Genomic DNA, 20,804 nt, shown 5'->3' with positions numbered 1-20,804 from the left:
AAGAGTAAGCCCTCACTGTCAGGTTCTTTGGTGAGCCCTAAGAAGCCTAGTCCAACATTATACATTGGGCCATAAAATAATTGCAGGCCCACGGTCCAAATACTCAACAACCTTGGCTTACAGGATATTAAGAAGGGGCATGCTTTATAAGATTTATATTAAAGCATATTTAAAATGAGTCTTGGGCACAGCCCCTCATAGATATGTTTGAAACACAATGTTCTAGTCGGTTTTTTCATTCTCAATATTTTCCATTCACAGGATGAGCTGAAAAAGCTTTATGCCCAACTAGAAGTAAATAAAACCAAAAAGATGACCGTAAATAATCCTCACCTCCAGAAAAAACGCAGCTCCCGCAGAGGGCTGGGACGCTCCATCATGAGACGCATCACCGAAACCCCAGATTCTGCCAACCGACATAGTGCCCGAGAGGACAAAGAGGGTTCCCCTGGCTCTGGTGGGGGTCAGCGGCGGAAGCAGCAAGATGGCGGCAGCGTTAAGTTGCGTGAAGAGTCACTGCGACAGAGGGTACTTTCTTTACGCAAGTCACACAGCACATATGACCATATGCAGGAATCCAAGGATGCTGGACCACCCTCCCCACGCCTGGACAGTTCAACCCGTGATTCCTCACTACGGGATTCTCTAATGAGAAGGAATCTGGCCAGGAATGTCTCCATGCGTTCTCGTGGAGACTCTCTAAGTCATGCCCCCCTGGTGTGTAAGTCCCTTAGTGCCCACAACTTGCTGGCTGATAAAAAGCCACTCAGCGTCTATCCTGGTCCCCTTCAAAAATCCCACAGTGTGATGGGCAGTGCCAAAGGTCCACTAGTTGGAGCTGCTGAGACTCTAACCGAACGGACCATGGAAGGAAGCAGGAATCCCCTTCTAGGTGGCAGCTTTGACAAAGCAGAGGTTTGCCCATGGGAAATGCAAGAACTCCCTCCACCATCTGAAAGTTCTGAAAGTCGCTCTCAGAAACATGTAACCTATGCCCCCGGTAAATGCAACAGCCTTGACAGTTCACATAGTTCAGAAAAGACAAATGTTTCAAAGAAAAAGGGTGATATAGGGAGCAAGCACCACAGTGTGGGTGGCGGTGAGGAGATAAAGAGCCCAAGCAATGTCGGAGAAAGATATGGGTCTTCACGAGGTGAAGACCCAGATGATCCTTTCTCCATTCCAGTGACACCTGGCACAGGGTCATTAGATTCAGAAGGGCTCAAAACAAAGACATCAAGCCTAAAAAGCAGAGATACACCTGAGAAGAATGCAGATCAGGCAGACACCTTAAAGCCACTCCATAAGGGCACCCTGAAAAGCCTAGTCCTGGCAGTAAGAGCGTTTAAAGGAAAAGAGTTGAAGGATAAGGGCAAACAGCATGCCAGTGGAGAAGGTAGTCCCTTAAGGCACAAGATGGAAGAAATTTGCCCATGGGAGACAGAATCAAATGATGATGTTGAAAATCAAAAAGCTTTTTCCCTGAGAGAGAAAGGACCTTTGTTTACCCCTCCCAAGCAAGAAGTACACAAATCCAACAAGAGTAAAGAGGAGACTGCCTCTCCAAATCAAACCAAGGAGGCTACACCTATCCGCAAGCTGGAAAGGATGAGCCAATTGAGAGAGGCAATCTGCCCATGGGAGAGCATGGAGGGGCCACAGAACGTTCCACACAAATCAACCAGTGTAGAAAATAGAAAAAGTGAAATATGTCCATGGGAGAGTACAGACAGTGAGTGTCCTGGAGGTCTTCTCAATCAGTCAGGGAGTAACCTATCCTTCCACAGCCCAAGTACCAAAGGAGTAAAGGACCAGACTGAGGGCAAATGGGAGCAGAGAAGTCAAACGACAGACATATGTCCATGGGAAGTTGGACAGGAAAGAGAACCAAAACCAGAGGAGTGGAAAGCCAAGAAAGCACTTAGCTTAAAAGAACAAATTTGTCCCTGGGAAGACACAAAAGAGGAAAAGGTGAGATCAGAGATTTGCCCATGGGAGACAAGTGATGTGGAAAGTGTGCCATTGGGAGGCATTAGTGGGCGGAGTCTGGCAATAAAATTAGAGGAGCTCGGTAGGCAGAGGGATGCAGTCTGCCCATGGGAAAGTGAAGAGTCAGGAGGTTCTCCAGGTCCACTTAGACAGTCTCAGAATAAAACGTCTGATGTAGACCCAGTCAAGTCTAAGACTTCAGATAGTTTGGATTTGGAGGCACATAGGGGGGAAATATGTCCTTGGGAGAGTCTAGATTCAGAGGGGACACCTGCAGTTATGAGCCAGTCCCAAAGCCACACCTGGGAGCCAGCAAACAAAGAGTTAGAAGAGCCTTGTCCTAAGATGTCCCCTCAGATCAACATGGGCAGAATGTACAAGTCACAGAGTAAGCAGAATTCTCTTTGTAGTTTGTCCAGTGAGGATACACAGCCATTATCAAAAATCTTAAGCAAAAGTGAAGGTCGCATTGGTGATCTGTATTCTCCAGCAACCCCTGCGCAACACCCCAAGCGTTGGCAGCACTCTCTGAGGGAACAAAGTTCTGGTTGCACTAGAGGGCTGGGATTTTCTGTCTCACAGCAACAAGGACACATTGAGCAAAATACAGCAGCTGCAGGAGGGGGGCAAGACACTGGCAACCTGGCAGATATATGCCCTTGGGATGGTCAAGAGAAGCCCCCTGAGAACCAGGCCAACACTAGGAAAGCAGAGGTCTGTCCCTGGGACTTCCAATAACTGTGGTCTGGAAACCCCCATCACTATACCGAGTGTTGCAGAGAAAAACAAAATTTTATGACCGAGGCAAATGTAAATATTTGGGGTTTTAGGATGATTTTGGAGAATAGGATGGTAAAATATGCACATAAATCAAGTATATCGCAAGAGGAAAAAAGAACATTGATAGAGTTAGGTAAAAATGTTGAGAAACAAGGTTTTTTTGCTGAAATTACTTTACTTTACAGTCAGAAATAAACTGGAAGTTACAGGTTATAAAAACTCATCCTTTGTCTGTGATAAGAGCTCATCAAAATAAAAAAGTATCCTCTCTCTTTTTACAGTTTGCTTTCTGATTTCTGACCAGTGCTAACTCTGACCAGGGATGATAACATATTTGTATACTGAAATGGTTGTTATTGCGTAATATATTCCTATCACCTCCTCTCAATAACAGCATAGGGTGTGCTAAAAACCTTCCTTGTAACCCCAACAATGACTCCCATTTAATGGAAAACTAAAACACAGTGGGGGAAATGTAATTAAAAGAAGTCTAGTAACCCATAGCAACCATTCAGCAGACAGGATTCATTGGTTAGCTCTTTCATACAAAGACTCTGCGAGCTAGACCGGGGCACATTTCTCTTTTTATTACATTATGTCACATAAATATTGTTTTTATTCACTGTACCTGAGTTTTCAGGCTACCTTCGTTGCTCTATAACTGTATAAATGGATGTGGAGATTTTTTTACTGATGGTTAAACACACCTGCTTCCAAACCTTCTCTGGCCTAGTTAGCGCTCTGCATCATCCATGCATGACAGATTTACTCAGCAACAATCATGTTTACACTGTGTTCAGTGCACTGGCTTTTAACAAGCTAGAAACCTGCAATTGAACGGAGAACAAAAAAAGGATGAGGAGAATTCTGGGAGTTGAATCTGCTTCCAAGAGACTGTACTATTTGTACCACTGCTGGGGAACAGGTTCTGCCTTTTCAAAGCTGATATCATCCAGCTCCTGGCACGGCTTCAGCTGTTGTCCTGGTAACAGTACAGTCTGCAATACAAGGGAAAAAAACAATGTATTATTACTAGGGATGCACCGAATCCACTATTTTTGATTCGGCCGAACCCCCCCGAATCCTTTGCGAAAGATTCGGCCGAATACCGAACTGAATCCGGGAAGGGGAAAACATTTTTTACTTCCTTGTTTTGTGATAAAAAGTCACGCAATTTCCCTCCCCTATGCAAATTAGGATTCGGATTTGGTTCGGCCAGGCAGAAGGATTCAGCCGAATCCGAATCCCGCTGAAAAAGGGCGAATCCTGGATTCGGTGCATACCTAATTATTACAAGAAACATATTGTGGTTGAACTGTCAAACCCAGGCCCTTTCATTTAAATACCTTTACAATGGGCTCTTTGGGGGGAGCCCAAGAAGGAACAATTTTGCCGTGCATTCTCCATGTTCCATAGGGATTCACCATGTGACGTTCGAAAACCACATACTCTAAAACATCTCGTGGTTCCTCACTTCCGCACATCACTCTTCCAAAACGGTCATAGACGATCAGGGTCTGATTGGAAATAAAACAATCATTACAGGAGCCAATTAGAGAAACAGGGGGCAGCAGCCATACTGATATTCTATAATATTATAATATGATTATATTAAGTATGGTAAGTTCTCATTAAGTGAACCTGTAAGTCAACTGTTTATTCATAGTGCAAATCAGTCAATATAAAATGGCAAGATTTATTGGAACCAGTTACTTGTGGTTAAGTAGTGCGAACATTTGTTCATGAAGATGGGCCCATACAATCAAATATCTGCAAAATGAATAGTCTAAAAAGAGTACAGTAGAGCAAAAACATGCTGAAATTCGTTCAAATCCCAAACTGAATCCTAGATTTGGTGCTTCCCTAACTCTTACCAATGTTACTACAAAACTGCTGCAGTATGAAGAAGGGAGGAATAAGAAAAAAAAGGGGCACTTTGAGCATTAAAGGAGTAAAATCCTAAAAATTAATGTGGCTAAAAATGCCATATTTTATATAGTGAACTTATTGCACGAGGCTAAAGTTTGAGCTTGTCAATAGCAGCAATGATCCAGGACTTCAAACTTGTCACAGGGGGTCACCATCTTGGAAAGTGTCTGTGACACTCACATGCTCAGTGGGCTCTGATTGGCTGTTGAGAAGCTAAGCTTAGGGCTCGTCACTAATTATCCAGCAGAAAATGAGGTTGGTCTGTAATATAAGCTGATGCTACAGGTTTGCTGATTATTAAATTCTGATGCTAATTGCACTGGTTTCTGAGCTGCCATGTAGTAATTATCTGTATTAATTACTAATCTGCCTTATATTGTGATATTTCTATTTTATGTGTACTATATATTGTGAGTCGGTCCCTAAGCCCAGTAAGTGACAGCAACACAGAGCATGTGCAATGAATCAGTTGAAAAGAAGATGGGGAGCTACTGGGGCATCTTTGGAGAAGCAGATCTTTACTGCTAAAGGTTGCCTTGGGCTGGTACAGAAGCACAAAACATAATGTACAATATTTCCAGCCTAATTCTTTATTTAAGCTTAACTTCTCCTTTAATGTCGTATGAATACTGGGCTTTTTACCTGCTTATTGTGCATACGCACTGTTACTTGTGCGTAGAGGTTCCCTTTGCTGACCATCTCAGGGCAGCGGACCTGAACTACTCGAGGGGCCTCTATAGACTCCACAAAACTCCATCGAATAGTACGATACCTATTGCCACGAACCATTTCCTTTGTAAAGAGAAAAATAGAAATGTTAAGAAATGATAAATAACCTGAAAATATAATGGTCCAATCCCAAAGTGGCAGGTTACATACCGGATAACAACGCTCAGTCACCAAGGTGTGTAATTTGTGACGATCAAAACTGTAATATTAAGAGAGAAAGGGATTTTTTTAATCTGCAGTACAAAATACACAAAGGCCTGCATAATTTAGTAACACATGCCCCTAAAAAATGACATGTTATTAGGTACGAACATCCCTGATGTTTTTATTTTTAAAGGGGACATGTCACCCTAAGAAGTAATTCCAAATACTATTTTATTATGTAAACATGACTTACATTAAATTAATTATTTTAACCTTGTTATTCTTTAAGAAACTACATTTACAACATACTGTACGAGCAGGTGACATTTTGTGCAAACTGTTATCAATGCTTTGCATTATCAAAAAAATCTAATGTATGTACAGAAGTGAGGACCTGATGCACATGCCCATGCGCTGGCTACACAATCATAAACCTCAATAAAACAAGTTATTCTCATTTTGGACTATGTGCTTATCATTGGGATATTTAAAGGAGAAGGAGGCTACAACACAAGTTAGTAAGGAGCAAACAAGTAAAGAACAAGTGGTATTACGTAGTCACGTGAAACAAAAGACCAATAAAGCAATAAAAAGCTTAACCCTTACTTTGTTAGGTACTTGTGTGCTGTGATGAATATTTCTTGAGCCTTTTCTGGGAATGTCTTGGTAGTAAATTCACTGTCATATTCCTTAACCTTTCGGATTCTAGAAGCAAATGAAGATTATTAGTAATGCCTTAACACAAGCTCAGACCACAGTGCGACTTACCAAGCAAACAGCACAGTATAGGCAGGGAATGGCAAATAGGAAAGTTAAGGCATTTTGTGGAAATAGTACAGTTACATGGTTATTTAGAAGAAGAAACTGGAGACAGGGTAAAATAATAATGCATACACAGGATCAAGACAATATATTCAAAAATGAACAATAATGGAGCTTCAAAATATATTAAATGCAGCAATGGGGTCTGCTGCTTCCTTGGTTAAGGATGCCTTTCTAAGACCATAAAGGGTAAAAACAGACTTTCATATAATTCTGAATAAACAGCAATAAAACTACCTGAAGCAATGGGACCAGTCCCTGGATCAACTTGTACTATGAGCTATCTCCCATATCCCTGTATTCCCTCACTTGCTAAACACCATCCAACCCCTTCTTATACCTATCTAATGTATCAGCCTGTACAAATGGATGCCCAGTTTGCAGGTCAGTTAGGGTATTCTTTGAGGTGAACATTTATCAGCTGCCTTAGAAATGTTTGGAATTGTGGTTCAATGACTTAGGCAAAACAGCTGATAATGTCATTTTCATCCAATGACAACAACTAGGTGCAATTCTAACAGCAGAATACAGGTCCTCCCGATGCAATTAACAGATCTTACAAAAATAGAGAGATTTTTGTACTTACCGTTAAATCTTTTTCTCTTGTCCTATATTGGGGGACACAGGCACCATGGGGATGAAGATCCTGCAGCTTGGAGAAGGACACTAACTTGTTAACTTTTGACTCCTCCTCCTGCTCTGGGCTTCATCCCCTGCCACCTCCTACTATACTCAGTTTCAAACCGAAGAGGAGTGCAAGATAAAGCAACCCAAAACAGAGAAGGAGTCCCTCAACCCCCTCATAACCTTCAAAACAAGGACTCCCAACACGGAGTAACTATACACAACCATAAAACGTTGCATAGCAGTGTACAACAGGGCGGGAAGGCCTGTGTCCCCCAATATAGGACAAGAGAAAAAGATTTAACGGTAAGTACAAAAATCTCTCTTTCTCTTGCCTAATTGGGGGACACAGGCACCATGGGGATGTCCCAAAGCAACCCCTGAGGGCGGGACACTGTAACCCCAAAAGGTGATCAGTCAATGACAGTCTGTAACACCTTCCTCCCGAAGGTGGCTTCGGCTGAGGCCTGTGTGTGCAGCCTATAGAATCGCGTGAAGGTATGCGGAGATGCCCAGGTAGCTGCTCTGCAGACTTGCTCCACTGAAGCTTGATGACGAACTGCCCAGGACGTACTTAAAGACCGCGTTGAGTGTGCTCTCACTTGCAGCGGAGGCTCCTTGCCCTTCACCGAGTATGCTCTGATGATGGTGGATCTGATCCACTTAGCTACCGTAGCCTTGGAAGCCTTTGTTCCTGTCTTAGGACCACTCGGGATGACAAAAAGAGAGTCTGATCTTCTTATCACCTGTGTTGCTTCCAAGTAGGCTTTGATCGCTCGAACCACATCTAGCTTGTTCAATTTAGCTTCCATAGGGTTCCGGGGCTCTGGACAAAGCGAAGGGACCACCATATCTTGGTTGAGGTGGAATTCCGAGACAACCTTAGGAAGGAAGTCAGGTGTGGGTCGGAGTACTACTTTGTCTTTGTGGATAATGGTGAACGGAGATCTGCAAGAAAGCGCTGCCAGTTCTGAAACCCTACGTGCAGACGTGATAGCCAATAGGAAAGCAACCTTTTCGGTAAGTGTGGCAAGCGGGACGGCCTCTATAGGTTCATATGGATCCTCCTGAAGGGCTGAGAGAACCAAATTGAGATCCCAGGGGGGAACAGGACATCGATAGGGAGGTGCAATTCTAGTTGCCCCCTGCAGAAAAGTTCTGACGTGGCTCCGTAGCGCCCACTTTGTCTGGAAGAGAATGGAAAGGGCCGAAACCTGTACCTTCAAGGAACTCAATGCTAACCCTTTGTCGAGCCCACCCTGGAGAAAGGACAGAATTGCACCCTCGGTAGCCGTCTGTGGGTTGATGTCATGGCGTTCGCACCAACCTATGAAGGTTTTCCACACTCTATAATATACCTTCGCGGATACTGGCTTTCTGGCCCGCAGCAGGGTGGGAATGGCTGCAGGGGGAACCCCTGATCTTTTAAGGACTAAGGTCTCAAGAGCCACGCCGTTAAAGCCCAGCGATGAGAATTCGGGTGATTGATAGGTCCTTGAGTCAGCAGATCCTCCCTGTCCGGGAGACGAAACGGATCGTCGATGGCCAGGTCCACCACGTCGGCGAACCATGACCTTCTCGGCCAGAAGGGTGCCACGAGGATGGTCAGAGTTCCCTCCCTTTTTATCTTCTTTATGAGTCTCGGAAGAAGAGCAAGTGGGGGGAATGCGTAAGCCCTGGTGAAGTCCCACGGAACTACAAGAGCGTCCACCGCGTGAGCTAGTGGGTCGATGCTCCTGGCAACAAACTTTTGAACCTTTCTGTTGCATCTGGACGCCATTACGTCCACGTCTGGAAGACCCCACTTGTCTACTATTAGCTGAAAGACCTCCTGGTGCAGACTCCATTCGCCCTGGTCTAGAGTTTCTCTGCTCAGGTAGTCCGCCATCCAGTTGTCGACCCCTGGGATGTGTACCGCTGACAATTCTGGGATGTTGTTTTCTGCCCAGGACAGAATCTTGGCGGCCTCTTGTAGCGATGCAGGACTGCGTGTGCCCCCTTGGTGGTTCACATAGGCCACCGCTGTCACATTGTCCGACTGAATCCTCACTGCTTTGCCCCGAAGGAATGGCGAGAATTGCTGTAGCGAGTACAGAATCGCTCTTAGTTCCAGAAGATTGATCTGCAGAAGGCGTTCTTCCTGGTTCCAGCAGCCCTGGGCTGTTCTTTGCCCTAGTACGCCGCCCCACCCTGTTAAGCTTGCGTCTGTCGTGACCACCGTCCAGATGTGGTTGGGGAAGGGCCTTCCCTGTGATACTCGAAGAGGGTGGGTCCACCAAAGCAGGGAATTCTGAACTCCCTCTGGGATCACTATCGGGCGGTCGAAGTTCTTTCGGTCCCTCCGCTGATGCCTGAGAATCAGGTGTTGGAGAGGTCTGGTGTGAAATTGGGCATATGGGATTGCTGGGAATGAAGCGACCATTGTGCCCAGCGTTCGCATAGCAGTGCGAAGAGGTACCGAGGAGCGTGTTCGGAGAGCCTGAATGCGTGTCTGCAAGACCTGGGCCTTTGCTCGTGGAAGGAAGACAGTTGTTCGTTTGGAGTCTAGAATCAGCCCTAAGTATTCTATGGTCTGTGTCGGACAGAGGTGGGACTTCTTGTAGTTGATGACCCAACCCAGAGTCTCCAGGACCCTGAGTGTCCGAGAGGTGTGGGACTGGGCGATCGCCGCAGACGGGCCCTTTACCAGGAGGTCGTCCAGGTAGGGTATGACTGTGACTCCCATGAGCCTGAGCTGTTCCAGAGCAGCTGCCATCACCTTGGTGAAAGTTCGTGGGGCAGAAGAAAGACCGAATGGCAGTGCCACGAACTGCCAATGGCTGCCGTCGACATAAAACCTGAGAAATCGGTGGTGATTTGGGTGGATCGGTATATGGAGGTAGGCGTCCTTGACATCGATGACGGACATGAATTCGTTTTCCTCCATGGATGCCAAGACCGACTGTATGGATTCCATTTTGAAATGGAGTTTTCGTACGAAGGGGTTGAGGTCCTTCAGGTCTAGGACCGGCCTTAGGGAGCCGTCTTTTTTGGGGACTGTGAATAGGTTGGAATAGTAACCCCAACCTCTTTCCCCTGGAGGCACTGGTTGAATAGTCCCTGCTGAACGAAGGTCTTGGAGGACTGAGAGGAACTTGTGCCGTTTGTGAACGTTGAGGGGTAGACGGGATACGAAAAATCTGCGGGGGGGAAGGTGAACAAAGTCTATAAACAGTCCTTGAGAGACTACTTGAATGACCCACTGATCCCTTACTTGGTCTCTCCACACCTCTCGAAAGGACATTAGGCGGCCGCCTAAGGGGACCCCTCCGAGGGTGGATACGCCTTCATGCAGTGGCGGATTTGTCCTGGGAGGGCTTGGTCTGTCCCTTTGAAGACGACCAGTGGGCTCCCTGCTTGTTCTGGTAACGCTGGCGAAAGTTAGAGTTGGACTTGTCTGCTTGAGGCTTCGTCCGCTGACCCTGGCGGAAGGGCCGAAAAAACGGTCTTCTCTTAAAAGTGGTTCTCTTTGATCTGGTCTGAGGGAGCAAGGTACTTTTACCACCGGTGGCTTGTGATATGATCTTGTCCAACTCGGCCCCGAACAGCTGCTTACCCAGGAAGGGGAGGCTAACGAGTGATCTTTTGGATGTCAGATCAGCTGACCATGACTTCAACCACAGGAATCTTCGGGCGGCTACGGATTGTGCTGATGCCTTAGCCACCAGTTTTGCAGCATCTAAGGAAGCGTCACAGATATAAGATGTGGCATCCGCTATTTGCGATAAAAGGGCATCTGTAGAAGGGTCTTCAGAGCCAATAAGTTGTGCTGTCTGTTCAACCCAAACTTCCATAGCCTTGGCAACCCAGGCTATAGCAAAAATCGGTCTGAAAGCCATACCTGAAGCAGTAAAAGTTGCCTTGCAGAAACCCTCTAGACGCTTGTCTATAGGATCCTTAAAAGACGCTGCGTCTGCCACTGGGATAGTGGTGGCCTTGGATAGCCTGGAAACTGGTGGATCAACCGCTGGAGGTGATGACCAGAGATCAATGCATTCTTGTGGAAATGGATAGGTTTGGGAAAAACGCCTGGAGATTTGCACTCTGTGATCAGGGGTCTTCCATTGGGATTTGACTATCTCCTCTAATTGCTCATATGCTGGGAAGATGTAGGTGGTTTTCTTTTGTCTCTTAAAAATGTTCTTTGTGGGCTCTACAGTCGAAGTTGTGTCTTCGATGTTAAGGGTTGTAAGTACTGCCTGTATAAGACCCTCAACCTCCCTTTGGGTTCTGGGAGTGTCCTGATCTGGGTCAGGCTGATCCTCTGACTCGTCACCTGAAGGGAGTTGTCCCTCTTCATCAGATGGGTTAAACTGTTCCCCAGGGGAGTCTGGGGGGAAATAATGGATCGTTTGGAGGCAGTATGTCTGTCTTGAGGCCTGATGGGATCAGACAGTCTCTCTAAAACCTTGTCTAAAGTCTCAGGAATGCGGGATAAATTTTGTAGTCCAGCAAGTGAGAGAGAGAGAGCACGGACCAAATCAGAGTCTGATGTGCTGGCAGTGCTGGCTGCGGTGGCAACAGGTGGAGTGGGAGAGTGTCTACACGCTGCGCACACAGATTCAGACGAAACACTCTGAAATTTGGTGTTGCACGCTGCACATGCAAGGTAAGATACTTGCGCAGCCTTGCGAGAAGGTGCTGAGGACTTTGAGGTCCTGGGCTCCTCTGTTTTGTCTGCCATATCAATGTGGCAATACAGCCTAAACTCCTTGTATAATAATAGGTATTATGTTTAACAGGAGGGGCAGGGGATATCCTGGCGCAGGGCTAGCAACAGAGCCTGCAAGAGATAAAGGGGGATAATGAGTTATCCCATCTCCCCAAGTCACATGCAGCAGAGAGAAAAGAATCAAACAGCCTAATGCGCATAGGAAATGGAGTTACTCGCCTGATATGCTGCTAAAAACAGAGGGGATCCGATGCCTCTAACAGGAACTGCAGACGCGAAGGCAGGAGAGAGAACGGAGGAGCGCGGGAGGTTGCCGGCAGGCTGAGGCGAAGGACCGGAAGTGCGCGCTCCGCTAGTTTGCGCCAGTGACAACAGGCGTGTCACCGACGCATGGCGCCCAGGGAGCAGAAGGACCGGAAGTGCGCACGGGCTAACTGCTGGTGAGCGAAAGAACGCTCTGTGACAAAATAACTGTGGGGGTAAGCGGGCGCCATTGAGAGGGGGAAGGCGGAAAATAGGTGAAAAATAGTTACTCACCTAATCCGTCCAGCTGCTGTGTGCCCATGGAGATTTGGATTCCCTGTAGACATAAAGATATCTATATATATAAATATAAATATATCTATGAACACAGATCTAAGCACAGTATATCAAGGTGATTAGACAAAAGCTGGTTCAGACCTCCGTGGAGCGGAAACACAGCTACAGGGAATGAAGGGAGCTAGCCTGCAGACCTCCGTAGAGCGGAAAGGCTGTTGGGCACGTAGATGTTTTAGGTTGGAACCTAAGCAGCTGGGGGGACACGTGAAAATGATCAAAGGTCCCCATCTGTGGCATGATCGTAACCGTGGTCCTTGATCATCTGCTCCAGCCACAAGTTTTCCTATGTCTTCTCCTCTGAGGACACTAAAAGAAACTGAGTATAGTAGGAGGTGGCAGGGGATGAAGCCCAGAGCAGGAGGAGGAGTCAAAAGTTAACAAGTTAGTGTCCTTCTCCAAGCTGCAGGATCTTCATCCCCATGGTGCCTGTGTCCCCCAATTAGGCAAGAGAAATTTTAATTCAAATGCAGCCAGTTCTACTAATGCACAACAATCAGTTATCTGGTATCCATGGGTACTCAACTAAAGCCCACTGATGTATATGCCTATAATGCGGTTGTTTCTACAAGCACTTCACAGAGTAATGCACCTTCCCAAAATCAGTTTAACTGCATGATAATGTTTACTGGATTATAATCTGGATAATCACCTCTGTCCTAGATTTCCTGCTATTTCACATTTGGGCATTAGATTATTTACAAAATTATGTCTATGTAGAACTGGGGTCATAAAATTCTCTTGCAGGGCCACATACAGCCCACAGACCTCCAGATGGACAACCGTAATCTAGGCAGTTTTATTTCTCTTCCTCGTAGGGTTGCCAGCTTTTCTGGAAAAAAATACCGGCCTTCCAATATGTTTACCTTTTTTCCCTATTAATAACATTAGGATCAACCATTGGCCAGGTGGCAACCCTACTTCCTCGAGAGTTATCTATGAAAGACTTTATCGATCCATTGCAGAACTTACGCCAGCTGAGAAGCCGCTGTTTGTTTCAGCTGCTGAGTTCTCTGCTTTAGACCTTCCTTGGAAAGTGAGGACAGGCGGGCATCTCCCTCCGGAGGAACATAGGGGTCAAGTATCCCAGCTAGAAGAAATGGGAAAACTGTTATAAATCTTATCATCGATCAGCATCACAAAAACAAAAAAAACATCTGTCTAAGTATATTTAAAATTTTGCATCTATTATCAATAATGTATTGACATTAAACCCAATAGGACTGCTTTACCACCAACAAGTTTTATAATTACTGGAAAAAAAATACACTACTCCAACAGGCCAGTCAAGATCTCCTCACCAGTGCAGGCTATATTAATGGGCCGTTCCATGGTTTCTTGAGGGGTTACCACTCCAGCTGCTCGTGCTTTCTTTATCATGTCATCCATTGTTCTTTGCTTGGCTCCCACGGCTGGTGGTATGAAGTATCTCTTTTTGGTCCTCACGGGCATAACTAAAACAGGTGCTGCCATGCGGGCTGGGCTGAGGATTGAAGCTAGTCCCTGCAGGGGAGGAATATTATGTAAATTGGTATAAAGACAAATTGTATCTAGTTGTCACATGGTGCAGTACATTAAACTGTTGCATGTGCAACTCCAGTGGGTCTTGGCACTACATAACAAGGAATCTAAAGGTTCCTTATTTTAAGATATTTGGAATATCATTCTGCACCGCCATTTAGTGGTGGGCAGAAGCCTCCCTCTTAAAGGAGAAGGAAAGTCATTTTACCTCGGCGTGCCAAAAATTAGTCATTCCCAAGTGGTTATATTTACTAACCAGACACCCCACACCCCAGAATTCCCTCTTAACTCCTGCCCTCTCTCTCTACTTGCTACCCTTTCTTTCTCATCCTTTGTTCTTTCTTTGATTTCTTATTTAGCTTAGGTTCCCTTTGCAGTTGACAAATCCTTATGTTCTTTTATAATGTCATCTGTTATCGCATGTAAATACATGCGATAATGCCAGACTGTAACAATGAGTGTGTGTGTGTGTATATTTATTAGGAATGCACCAAATCCATCATTTTGGTTTCAGCCGAAACCCTAAATCCTTTGCGAAAGATTCGACCGGATACCGGACCAAATCCTAATTAGCATATGCAAATTAGGGGTGGGACGGGGAAAACATTTTTTACTTCCTATGTTTTGTAACAAAAAGTCATGTGATTTCGCTCCCTGCCCCTAATTTGCATATGCATATGCAAATTAGGGTTTGGTTCAGCAGGGCAGAAGGATTCGGCCAAAATCCTGGATTCAGTGCATCCCTAGAATATATATCTTGTTCAATCTACTAATAACTCATCACCTGTCTTACTCTTGATTCCTTATTTGCTCAAATAATCCCTGTGCCCCTGTGTAGTCTGCCTGGGTATATGACAATGTATAGCTATTTCATTAAAGCCTCCTGGATATTAAAGGGATCCTGTCATGGGAAAACATGTTTTTTTCAAAACACATCAGTTAATAGTGCTACTCCAGCAGAATTCTGCACTGAAATCCATTTCTCAAAAGAGCAAACAGATTTTTTTATATTCAATTTTGAAATCTGACATGGGGCTAGACATTTTGTCAATTTCCCAGCTGCCCCCAGTCATGTGACTTGTGCCTGCACTTTAGGAGAGAAATGCTTTCTGGCAGGCTGCTGTTTTTCCTTCTCAATGTAACTGAATGTGTCTCAGTGGGACCTGGATTTTACTATTGAGTGCTGTTCTTAGATCTACCAGGCAGCTGTTATCTTGTGTTAGGGAGCTGTTATCTGGTTACCTTCCCATTGTTCTGTTGTTTGGCTACTGGGGGGGGGGGAAGGGAGGGGGGTGATATCACTCCAACTTGCAGTACAGCAGTAAAGAGTGATTGAAGTTTATCAGAGCACAAGTCACATGACATGGGGCAGCTGGGAAACTGACAAAATGTCTAGCCCCATGTCAGATTTCAAAATTGAATATAAAAAAAATCTGTTTGCTCTTTTGAGAAATTGATTTCAGTGCAGAATTCTGCTGGAGCAGCACTATTAACTGATTCATTTTGAAAAAAAATGTTTTTTCCCATGACAGTATCCCTTTAACAAGAGGGATCAGTAACAATGGGCAAAGCCTACAATGAGAACTGTGAGCAGTGAAATTAAAGGAAGGGAAAGGAGAGAGAGATAACCTCAATAACCTCAGTGCTCACACCAAAGTAGCACCAATTCCTCCTATAAATGATATATTCTCCGTGTCATTGCCCTGCAGCCTTCATTCTGTTAAAAGTTCTCATTGGCTGTCACTACTGCCTCTCGCCAATACCGCAATCTCCCGAAACGTACCAGTTCTCCCACAGCCCGGTACATCCTCACGGAGGCGGCCATCTTGACAGCGCGCGGATCTCTGGGAAGCGAACGAACAACACGTGACAAGCCGAGTGACTGTTTCCGTGTAGTGGGCGGGTCTACACGGCGACGTGACGTAGTACGGAGGAGGAGTGGGGTGTAGGATAGTCTAGTGGTGCTATTGTGTATTATTCCTAATCTCAGCGCTGCTTCTACATCATCAGGAAGCTTTACTATTAGTTATCAGCCCCAACTTCTATTATTATTCACCTGCTCTTTAAGGCTACAATTGCTGCTTATTATTATTCCTCCTCTTTCCATTCAGGCCTCTCCTATTATACTCCAGTCCCTTATTCAAATCCATGCATGGTTGCTAGGGGAATATGGACCCTAGCAACCAGATGGCTGAAACTGCAGCTGCTGAATAAAAAGCTATATAACTCAAAAAATACAAATAATAGAAAATGAAAACCAAATTGTTTCAGAATATCCCTCTCTCCAGTTTATTGAAAGATCAACAACCCCTTTAAATTGTGTTCCATTGGGGGGGAAAAGATTGCCCATAATTAAGGAGAAGGCTTACATTCACTCTTCTCACTACATCCTAATGAATTAATTTCTCTACTTATCTTATTATCCATGCCCAACCCATAGGGCCCCTCTGTAGAAATAAAAAGAGGGACAAAAAAGTTGTCGCGCAGCGTATTTTTTGACCACGCCCATTTTTGACCACACCCCCTAATAACCATGTTCATTTTAAGAAATTTGACAGGTTATGAAAGTTTGAACATATTTTTGTGTTTTTTTTTCTAGTTATTACAGTTTTGCTAATGAAGGTGGATTGAAGGAATTGCCCTTTAAGCTGTCAGTCTAACTTTTCCCAAGTGACCTCCTTATCTTATATTGTTACAATTACTTATTTGCTTATATCGAAATTGTAACAAAAGTATCTTATCTGCTGCTGTAGCTGTTCTGGGCTCTCTGTCAAAAGCCAATTAAGTTAGTTTTTCTGCCTGTTCTGTGCAGAGAAAGAAACAGGACTTTCCAGTGCAAATGAGGGACTGCAGGTTGAGCTGTCAAAAGAGGGACTGTCCCTCTAAAAACGGGACATTTGGACAGGGCCGTTCCTGCCATGAGGCAAAGTCAGCTCCTATAACTTTAGGAGCCGAATTTCCGGTTTTTAAACAGGAAATTCGGCTCTGCTAGTACAGAAAGCACAGTACGCGCTTCTGCGCTAGCGATGCAGCCCCTTTTGACCCGCTCCAACGCTAAACTTTTAAGCGCGGAGCAGGAGAGGGGACGGCATCGGGGTTGTTGCCTCAGGTGACAGCAGCCCACGGATCGCCCCTGCATTTGGGAGGTATGTATAAACAATATTCTAAATAGAGTCTTCACCTTTACTATTGGCAAACCCCAACCACGGGGGCGGAGCAAATAGTATTGGGGGTGAGGCAGTGATGTAGGAACAGGGATGATGACATCAGAAGCAGGTACAAGGATGTTGGTAGAGTTATGGAGATAGGCTATTGCATCACTTAGATGCAACTGGCTGGATTTCTATCCAGCTTTCGCAATGTTTTAAAGTGTTGATTTCCAGTTCAAAACCACACAGGTGGCAACCCAATCTCTAGCTATATTCTGCTTAATAAATAAACCTAATCTATTAATTACAGGTATGAGATCAGTGGCGGAACTACCAGGGAGCAGGGGGTGCAATTGGACTAGAGCCTGCACACCCCGATGTAGCTGGTAAGAAGTTTGCTTATGGAAGGGGTTGTTGGGGGCACCCGGGCCACCGCTAGCTAGTTACTTTACTGTATGAGATCTATTTTACAGAAATCAGTTATCCAGAAAGCTCTGAAATAAAGCAATGCTAATTTAGAAAAAGAAAATCGTATTATTAATTGATTTGCTTTTTTTTTTTGGACCTGTAATAATAAGAAATTAACTGCACTTTATAGTAACTAAGCCATGTTGAGGTGAGTATCTTAGTATTAAATGTTTTTCATGTATTGGCCAGATTATTGTTGGGGTTTCATAAGGTTGAAAACTGAACAGAAAGTTGAGACCTGGACAGGCCTTACAAAAACAAAATTAGGGTGGCAACCCTAATTCTAAAACAAATAACGGTAACGCCATGCAGTATGTTTTGGAAGCTGCTCCCCTCTGGCAGAGAAAGGCAGCCATTATCAGCACCCTATTGGACACAGTGACAGGCGAACTTCTAAGCCAGAGGTCCCCAACCTATTTTACCCATGAGCCACACTCAAATGTAAAATGTATTTGGCTGAAAATTCAGAGAAGTGAGCTTGATATCCAAAAAAAAGTTTTCAAAAGCTCAGCACTCAATGCTTCCCGGAAAAGTAATTTTCACAATCATTCCTCTTAACATGTATACAGGGGATATACAAATATAATTTCTGAAGTATTGTGAATACATTCAGTAAGAAGAGATAATCAGGGGCAGTGCCCCACTGGTTACCAGGAGAGGCAAAAAGCTACTCTTGGGCTTTACTGAAGAACGGATCTTTTCAGTAGTACCTAGTAGTTCTTTCCAAGTGAGTAATAATAGTTATTTTGGCACCCACCAAACCATTTAGAACTGGGAGCCTTCCAAAGGGCTGTGACTGTCGCCTGCGGGCTTTTCCTTTGGCTGTAACTGACGGACTTTGTCCACATTAAATGAGAATGTCTGGCTGCCAAAGGATGATAGGGAAATGTCTGCCAATAGAGCAATACAGGCAGCCAGTACAGCAGGATTCTGATCCATGGTTATTTCTCTCTTCCTACACATCATAGACTTGGAAATAAAACAAACTCATACCTTGTTCCATTTTAGTATACAGGGGTTGTTCGTTCAGAGCAATTCTATGGACATATAAAGGGATCCTGTCATGATTTTTATGATGTAGTTTTTATTTCTAAATTACACTGTTTACAATGCAAATAATTCACTGTACAATATAAAATGCCATTGAACCAGCAAGTCTATTTTTTAGTTGTAATATTGGTGTGTAGGTGCATCTCAGGTCATTTTGCCTGGTCATGTGATTTCAGAAAGAGCCAGCACTTTAGGATGGAACTGCTTTCTGGCAGCCTGTTGTTTCTCCTACTCAATGTAACTGAATGTGTCTCAGTGGGACCTGGATTTTACTATTGAGTGTTGTTCTTAGATCTACCAGGCAGCTGTTATCTTGTGTTAGGGAGCTGCTATCTGGTTACTCTCCCATTGTTCTGTTGTTAGGCTGCTGGTGGGGGGTGATGTCACTCCAACTTGCAGTACAGCAGTAAAGAGTGGATGAAGTTTATCAGAGCACAAGTCACATGACTGGAGGCAGCTGGGAAACTGACAATATGTCTAGCCCCATGTCCAAATTAAAATATAAAAATATATTTTTGCTCTTTTGAGAAACCGATTCAGTGCAGAATTCTGCTGGGCAGCACTATTAACTGATTTATTTCCCATGACAGTATCAGGGTCATAAATATAGAGGAGACAGAACCTGTGACTGCTGGGGTACCAGTGGAACACAGACCAATAAGCATTGTTTAGTATGTTTATGTTAGATTGTTTCACCTTAAGTGCACATTAGTTGTGAAGCAATGAGCTCCAAAGAAAGGTGAGTTATTCAGGGTATTATGTCTGTACAGCAAAAAAAGGGCCATTAAAGAATATTAATGCAATATTAACATATAGCTAGAAAATAAATATATGCAATGCATTATATATCAATTAGCAGCTACTGGTAAAGCCTTGTGTGCAGGGTATATGCAAATTGCACAACTCCAAAGATCTAGTGGCTGTTATAATTTTGTAGGGATAGCAATTTGCACTAGCATACTGTTAGGCATAGAGGGGAGCGAATTTATAACACTGCGTGTTTCGTGAATGACATCATGTGCACAGATTAAAGGACACTAGGGCACATATAACCCAGTCTGCTTAATGTAATGAGCCTGCTAACATAGCCAAAAAGATTAGAGAGCAATCACCCTGTTTCCAAGCACAGTCATTATTTAATTTAACTGCTCCCAGACTGCAGCCATGTTCCACTGGCTCCGTAATGTGATATGCCTGCAGAAGGACCTTAAATCATTTTAAATCTAGAATGTATATTACGAGAGGTATTCCTTAGGGAGAGCTGGTCATTATGTGACTGGGATTCTCACCCGCTCATATTAGCAGGCATTATTTAATAAATACAGTAGCAAAAAAATCCGATTTCTATAGTTCGCCATACAATGGGTCAGTGTAATAATAATAATACAAATGATAGAATACACAGCCTTATATCCCTATTGATATCATCAGTTATAATTGATGTTTGCTGACATCACTTGTGTGACAAGTCCATGATTTACAGACATTTTGTAAATGATTTAGTTCTATGACCCGGATGTATGTGCACATGATTTATATCTATAGTAGCTGTATCTGAAACCATGAAATTCGTTTGATTTGTTGATTCTGAGGATTTGTGAGGATCTTCTGAAGGTTGGGGCAGATTCGGGGAGATTTAGTCGCCTGGCGACAATCTCCCCGAACTGCCTTCCGTCTGCCTTCTGTCTGCTTGAATAAAGAATCGCCTGCGCTAAGGCACTTGCGGCGCTTCAATTTCCAAGTCGCCCGAAATTGCACTACTCTTGCCTCTAGTTTAAGTTTTATTTGAAAGTATAAACATTAGGTGGGAGCTGTCAACATCATAAATCAATTGCAGCCTTTTGCGCTGGGGCCTCTGACCACCGGGCACCTTTGTTCGGCAATTACAGCCTGCAACACCCTAATCTAGGGAAAGGGAGCTCTTGAAGGTGTCACATAGGAGAGGAGCAGAGAATGAAAGAAATAGGATTGACTGAGAGTTCACACCACAGAGACACTACAGAAAGAAAAAAAGACATTTGGCAACAGTATCTGACAGACATAGTTGAGGAGTCCTCTATGGAGAGAGAGAACCATGGAGAGAAAAAGAGATTTGGGCTGAAGATCCACAATTTCCACCTAAGAGTTAAGACTAAAAACAAGACATTGGCTTCATGACAATGTTCAGAGAAACTGTTTTCCAGATCTCAGCCGACAGATTTATTCGTGAGAGAATATACTGGCACCATATGATAACAGACCGACCAAGAAGAAGACACACTCACCAGAAATGACATGAGCTCAGCAGAAGC

General features: G+C 44.3%; 2 protein-coding genes across 3 annotated transcripts in view; one reads left to right on the top strand and one right to left on the bottom strand.

The window, feature by feature from the left end:
• gpr179.L (G protein-coupled receptor 179 L homeolog) overlaps nucleotides 1-3,049 on the top strand; it is a 14,475-nt gene extending 11,426 nt beyond the window's left edge. Inside the window, exon 11 of the mRNA XM_041577487.1 lies at nucleotides 262-3,049. Coding sequence (XP_041433421.1) covers nucleotides 262-2,727 — 2,466 coding nt within the window. The 3' untranslated portion in view covers nucleotides 2,728-3,049. The remainder of the gene's footprint in view (nucleotides 1-261) is intronic.
• mrpl45.L (mitochondrial ribosomal protein L45 L homeolog) lies at nucleotides 2,925-20,804 on the bottom strand. 2 transcript variants are annotated; one of them, XM_041575471.1, is made up of 8 exons: nucleotides 20,778-20,804; nucleotides 13,627-13,828; nucleotides 13,298-13,415; nucleotides 6,178-6,276; nucleotides 5,578-5,626; nucleotides 5,341-5,490; nucleotides 4,116-4,286; nucleotides 2,925-3,767 (listed from the first exon to the last, which is right to left on the bottom strand). In XM_041575471.1, exons 1-8 carry the CDS (start codon nucleotides 20,787-20,789, stop codon nucleotides 3,669-3,671), a joined length of 900 nt encoding a protein of 299 aa, XP_041431405.1. In that variant the 5' UTR covers nucleotides 20,790-20,804; the 3' UTR covers nucleotides 2,925-3,668.

The sequence above is a fragment of the Xenopus laevis genome, chromosome 9_10L (assembly GCF_017654675.1).
Source record: "Xenopus laevis strain J_2021 chromosome 9_10L, Xenopus_laevis_v10.1, whole genome shotgun sequence".
Classification (NCBI taxonomy): Eukaryota; Metazoa; Chordata; class Amphibia; order Anura; family Pipidae; genus Xenopus; species Xenopus laevis.
Note: the sequence above shows the minus strand (reverse complement) of the source record. Positions and strands in the feature narration are given on the sequence as shown.

Excerpts from the sequence above, each read along its gene's own strand:
- mrpl45.L (XM_041575471.1), bottom strand. Across the intron at positions 13,416-13,626 it reads CATTAATATAGCCTGCACTG|CTGGGATACTTGACCCCTAT; the intron begins GTGAGGAGATCT and ends CATTTCTTCTAG. Across the intron at positions 5,491-5,577 it reads TGACTGAGCGTTGTTATCCG|GAAATGGTTCGTGGCAATAG; the intron begins GTATGTAACCTG and ends CTCTTTACAAAG.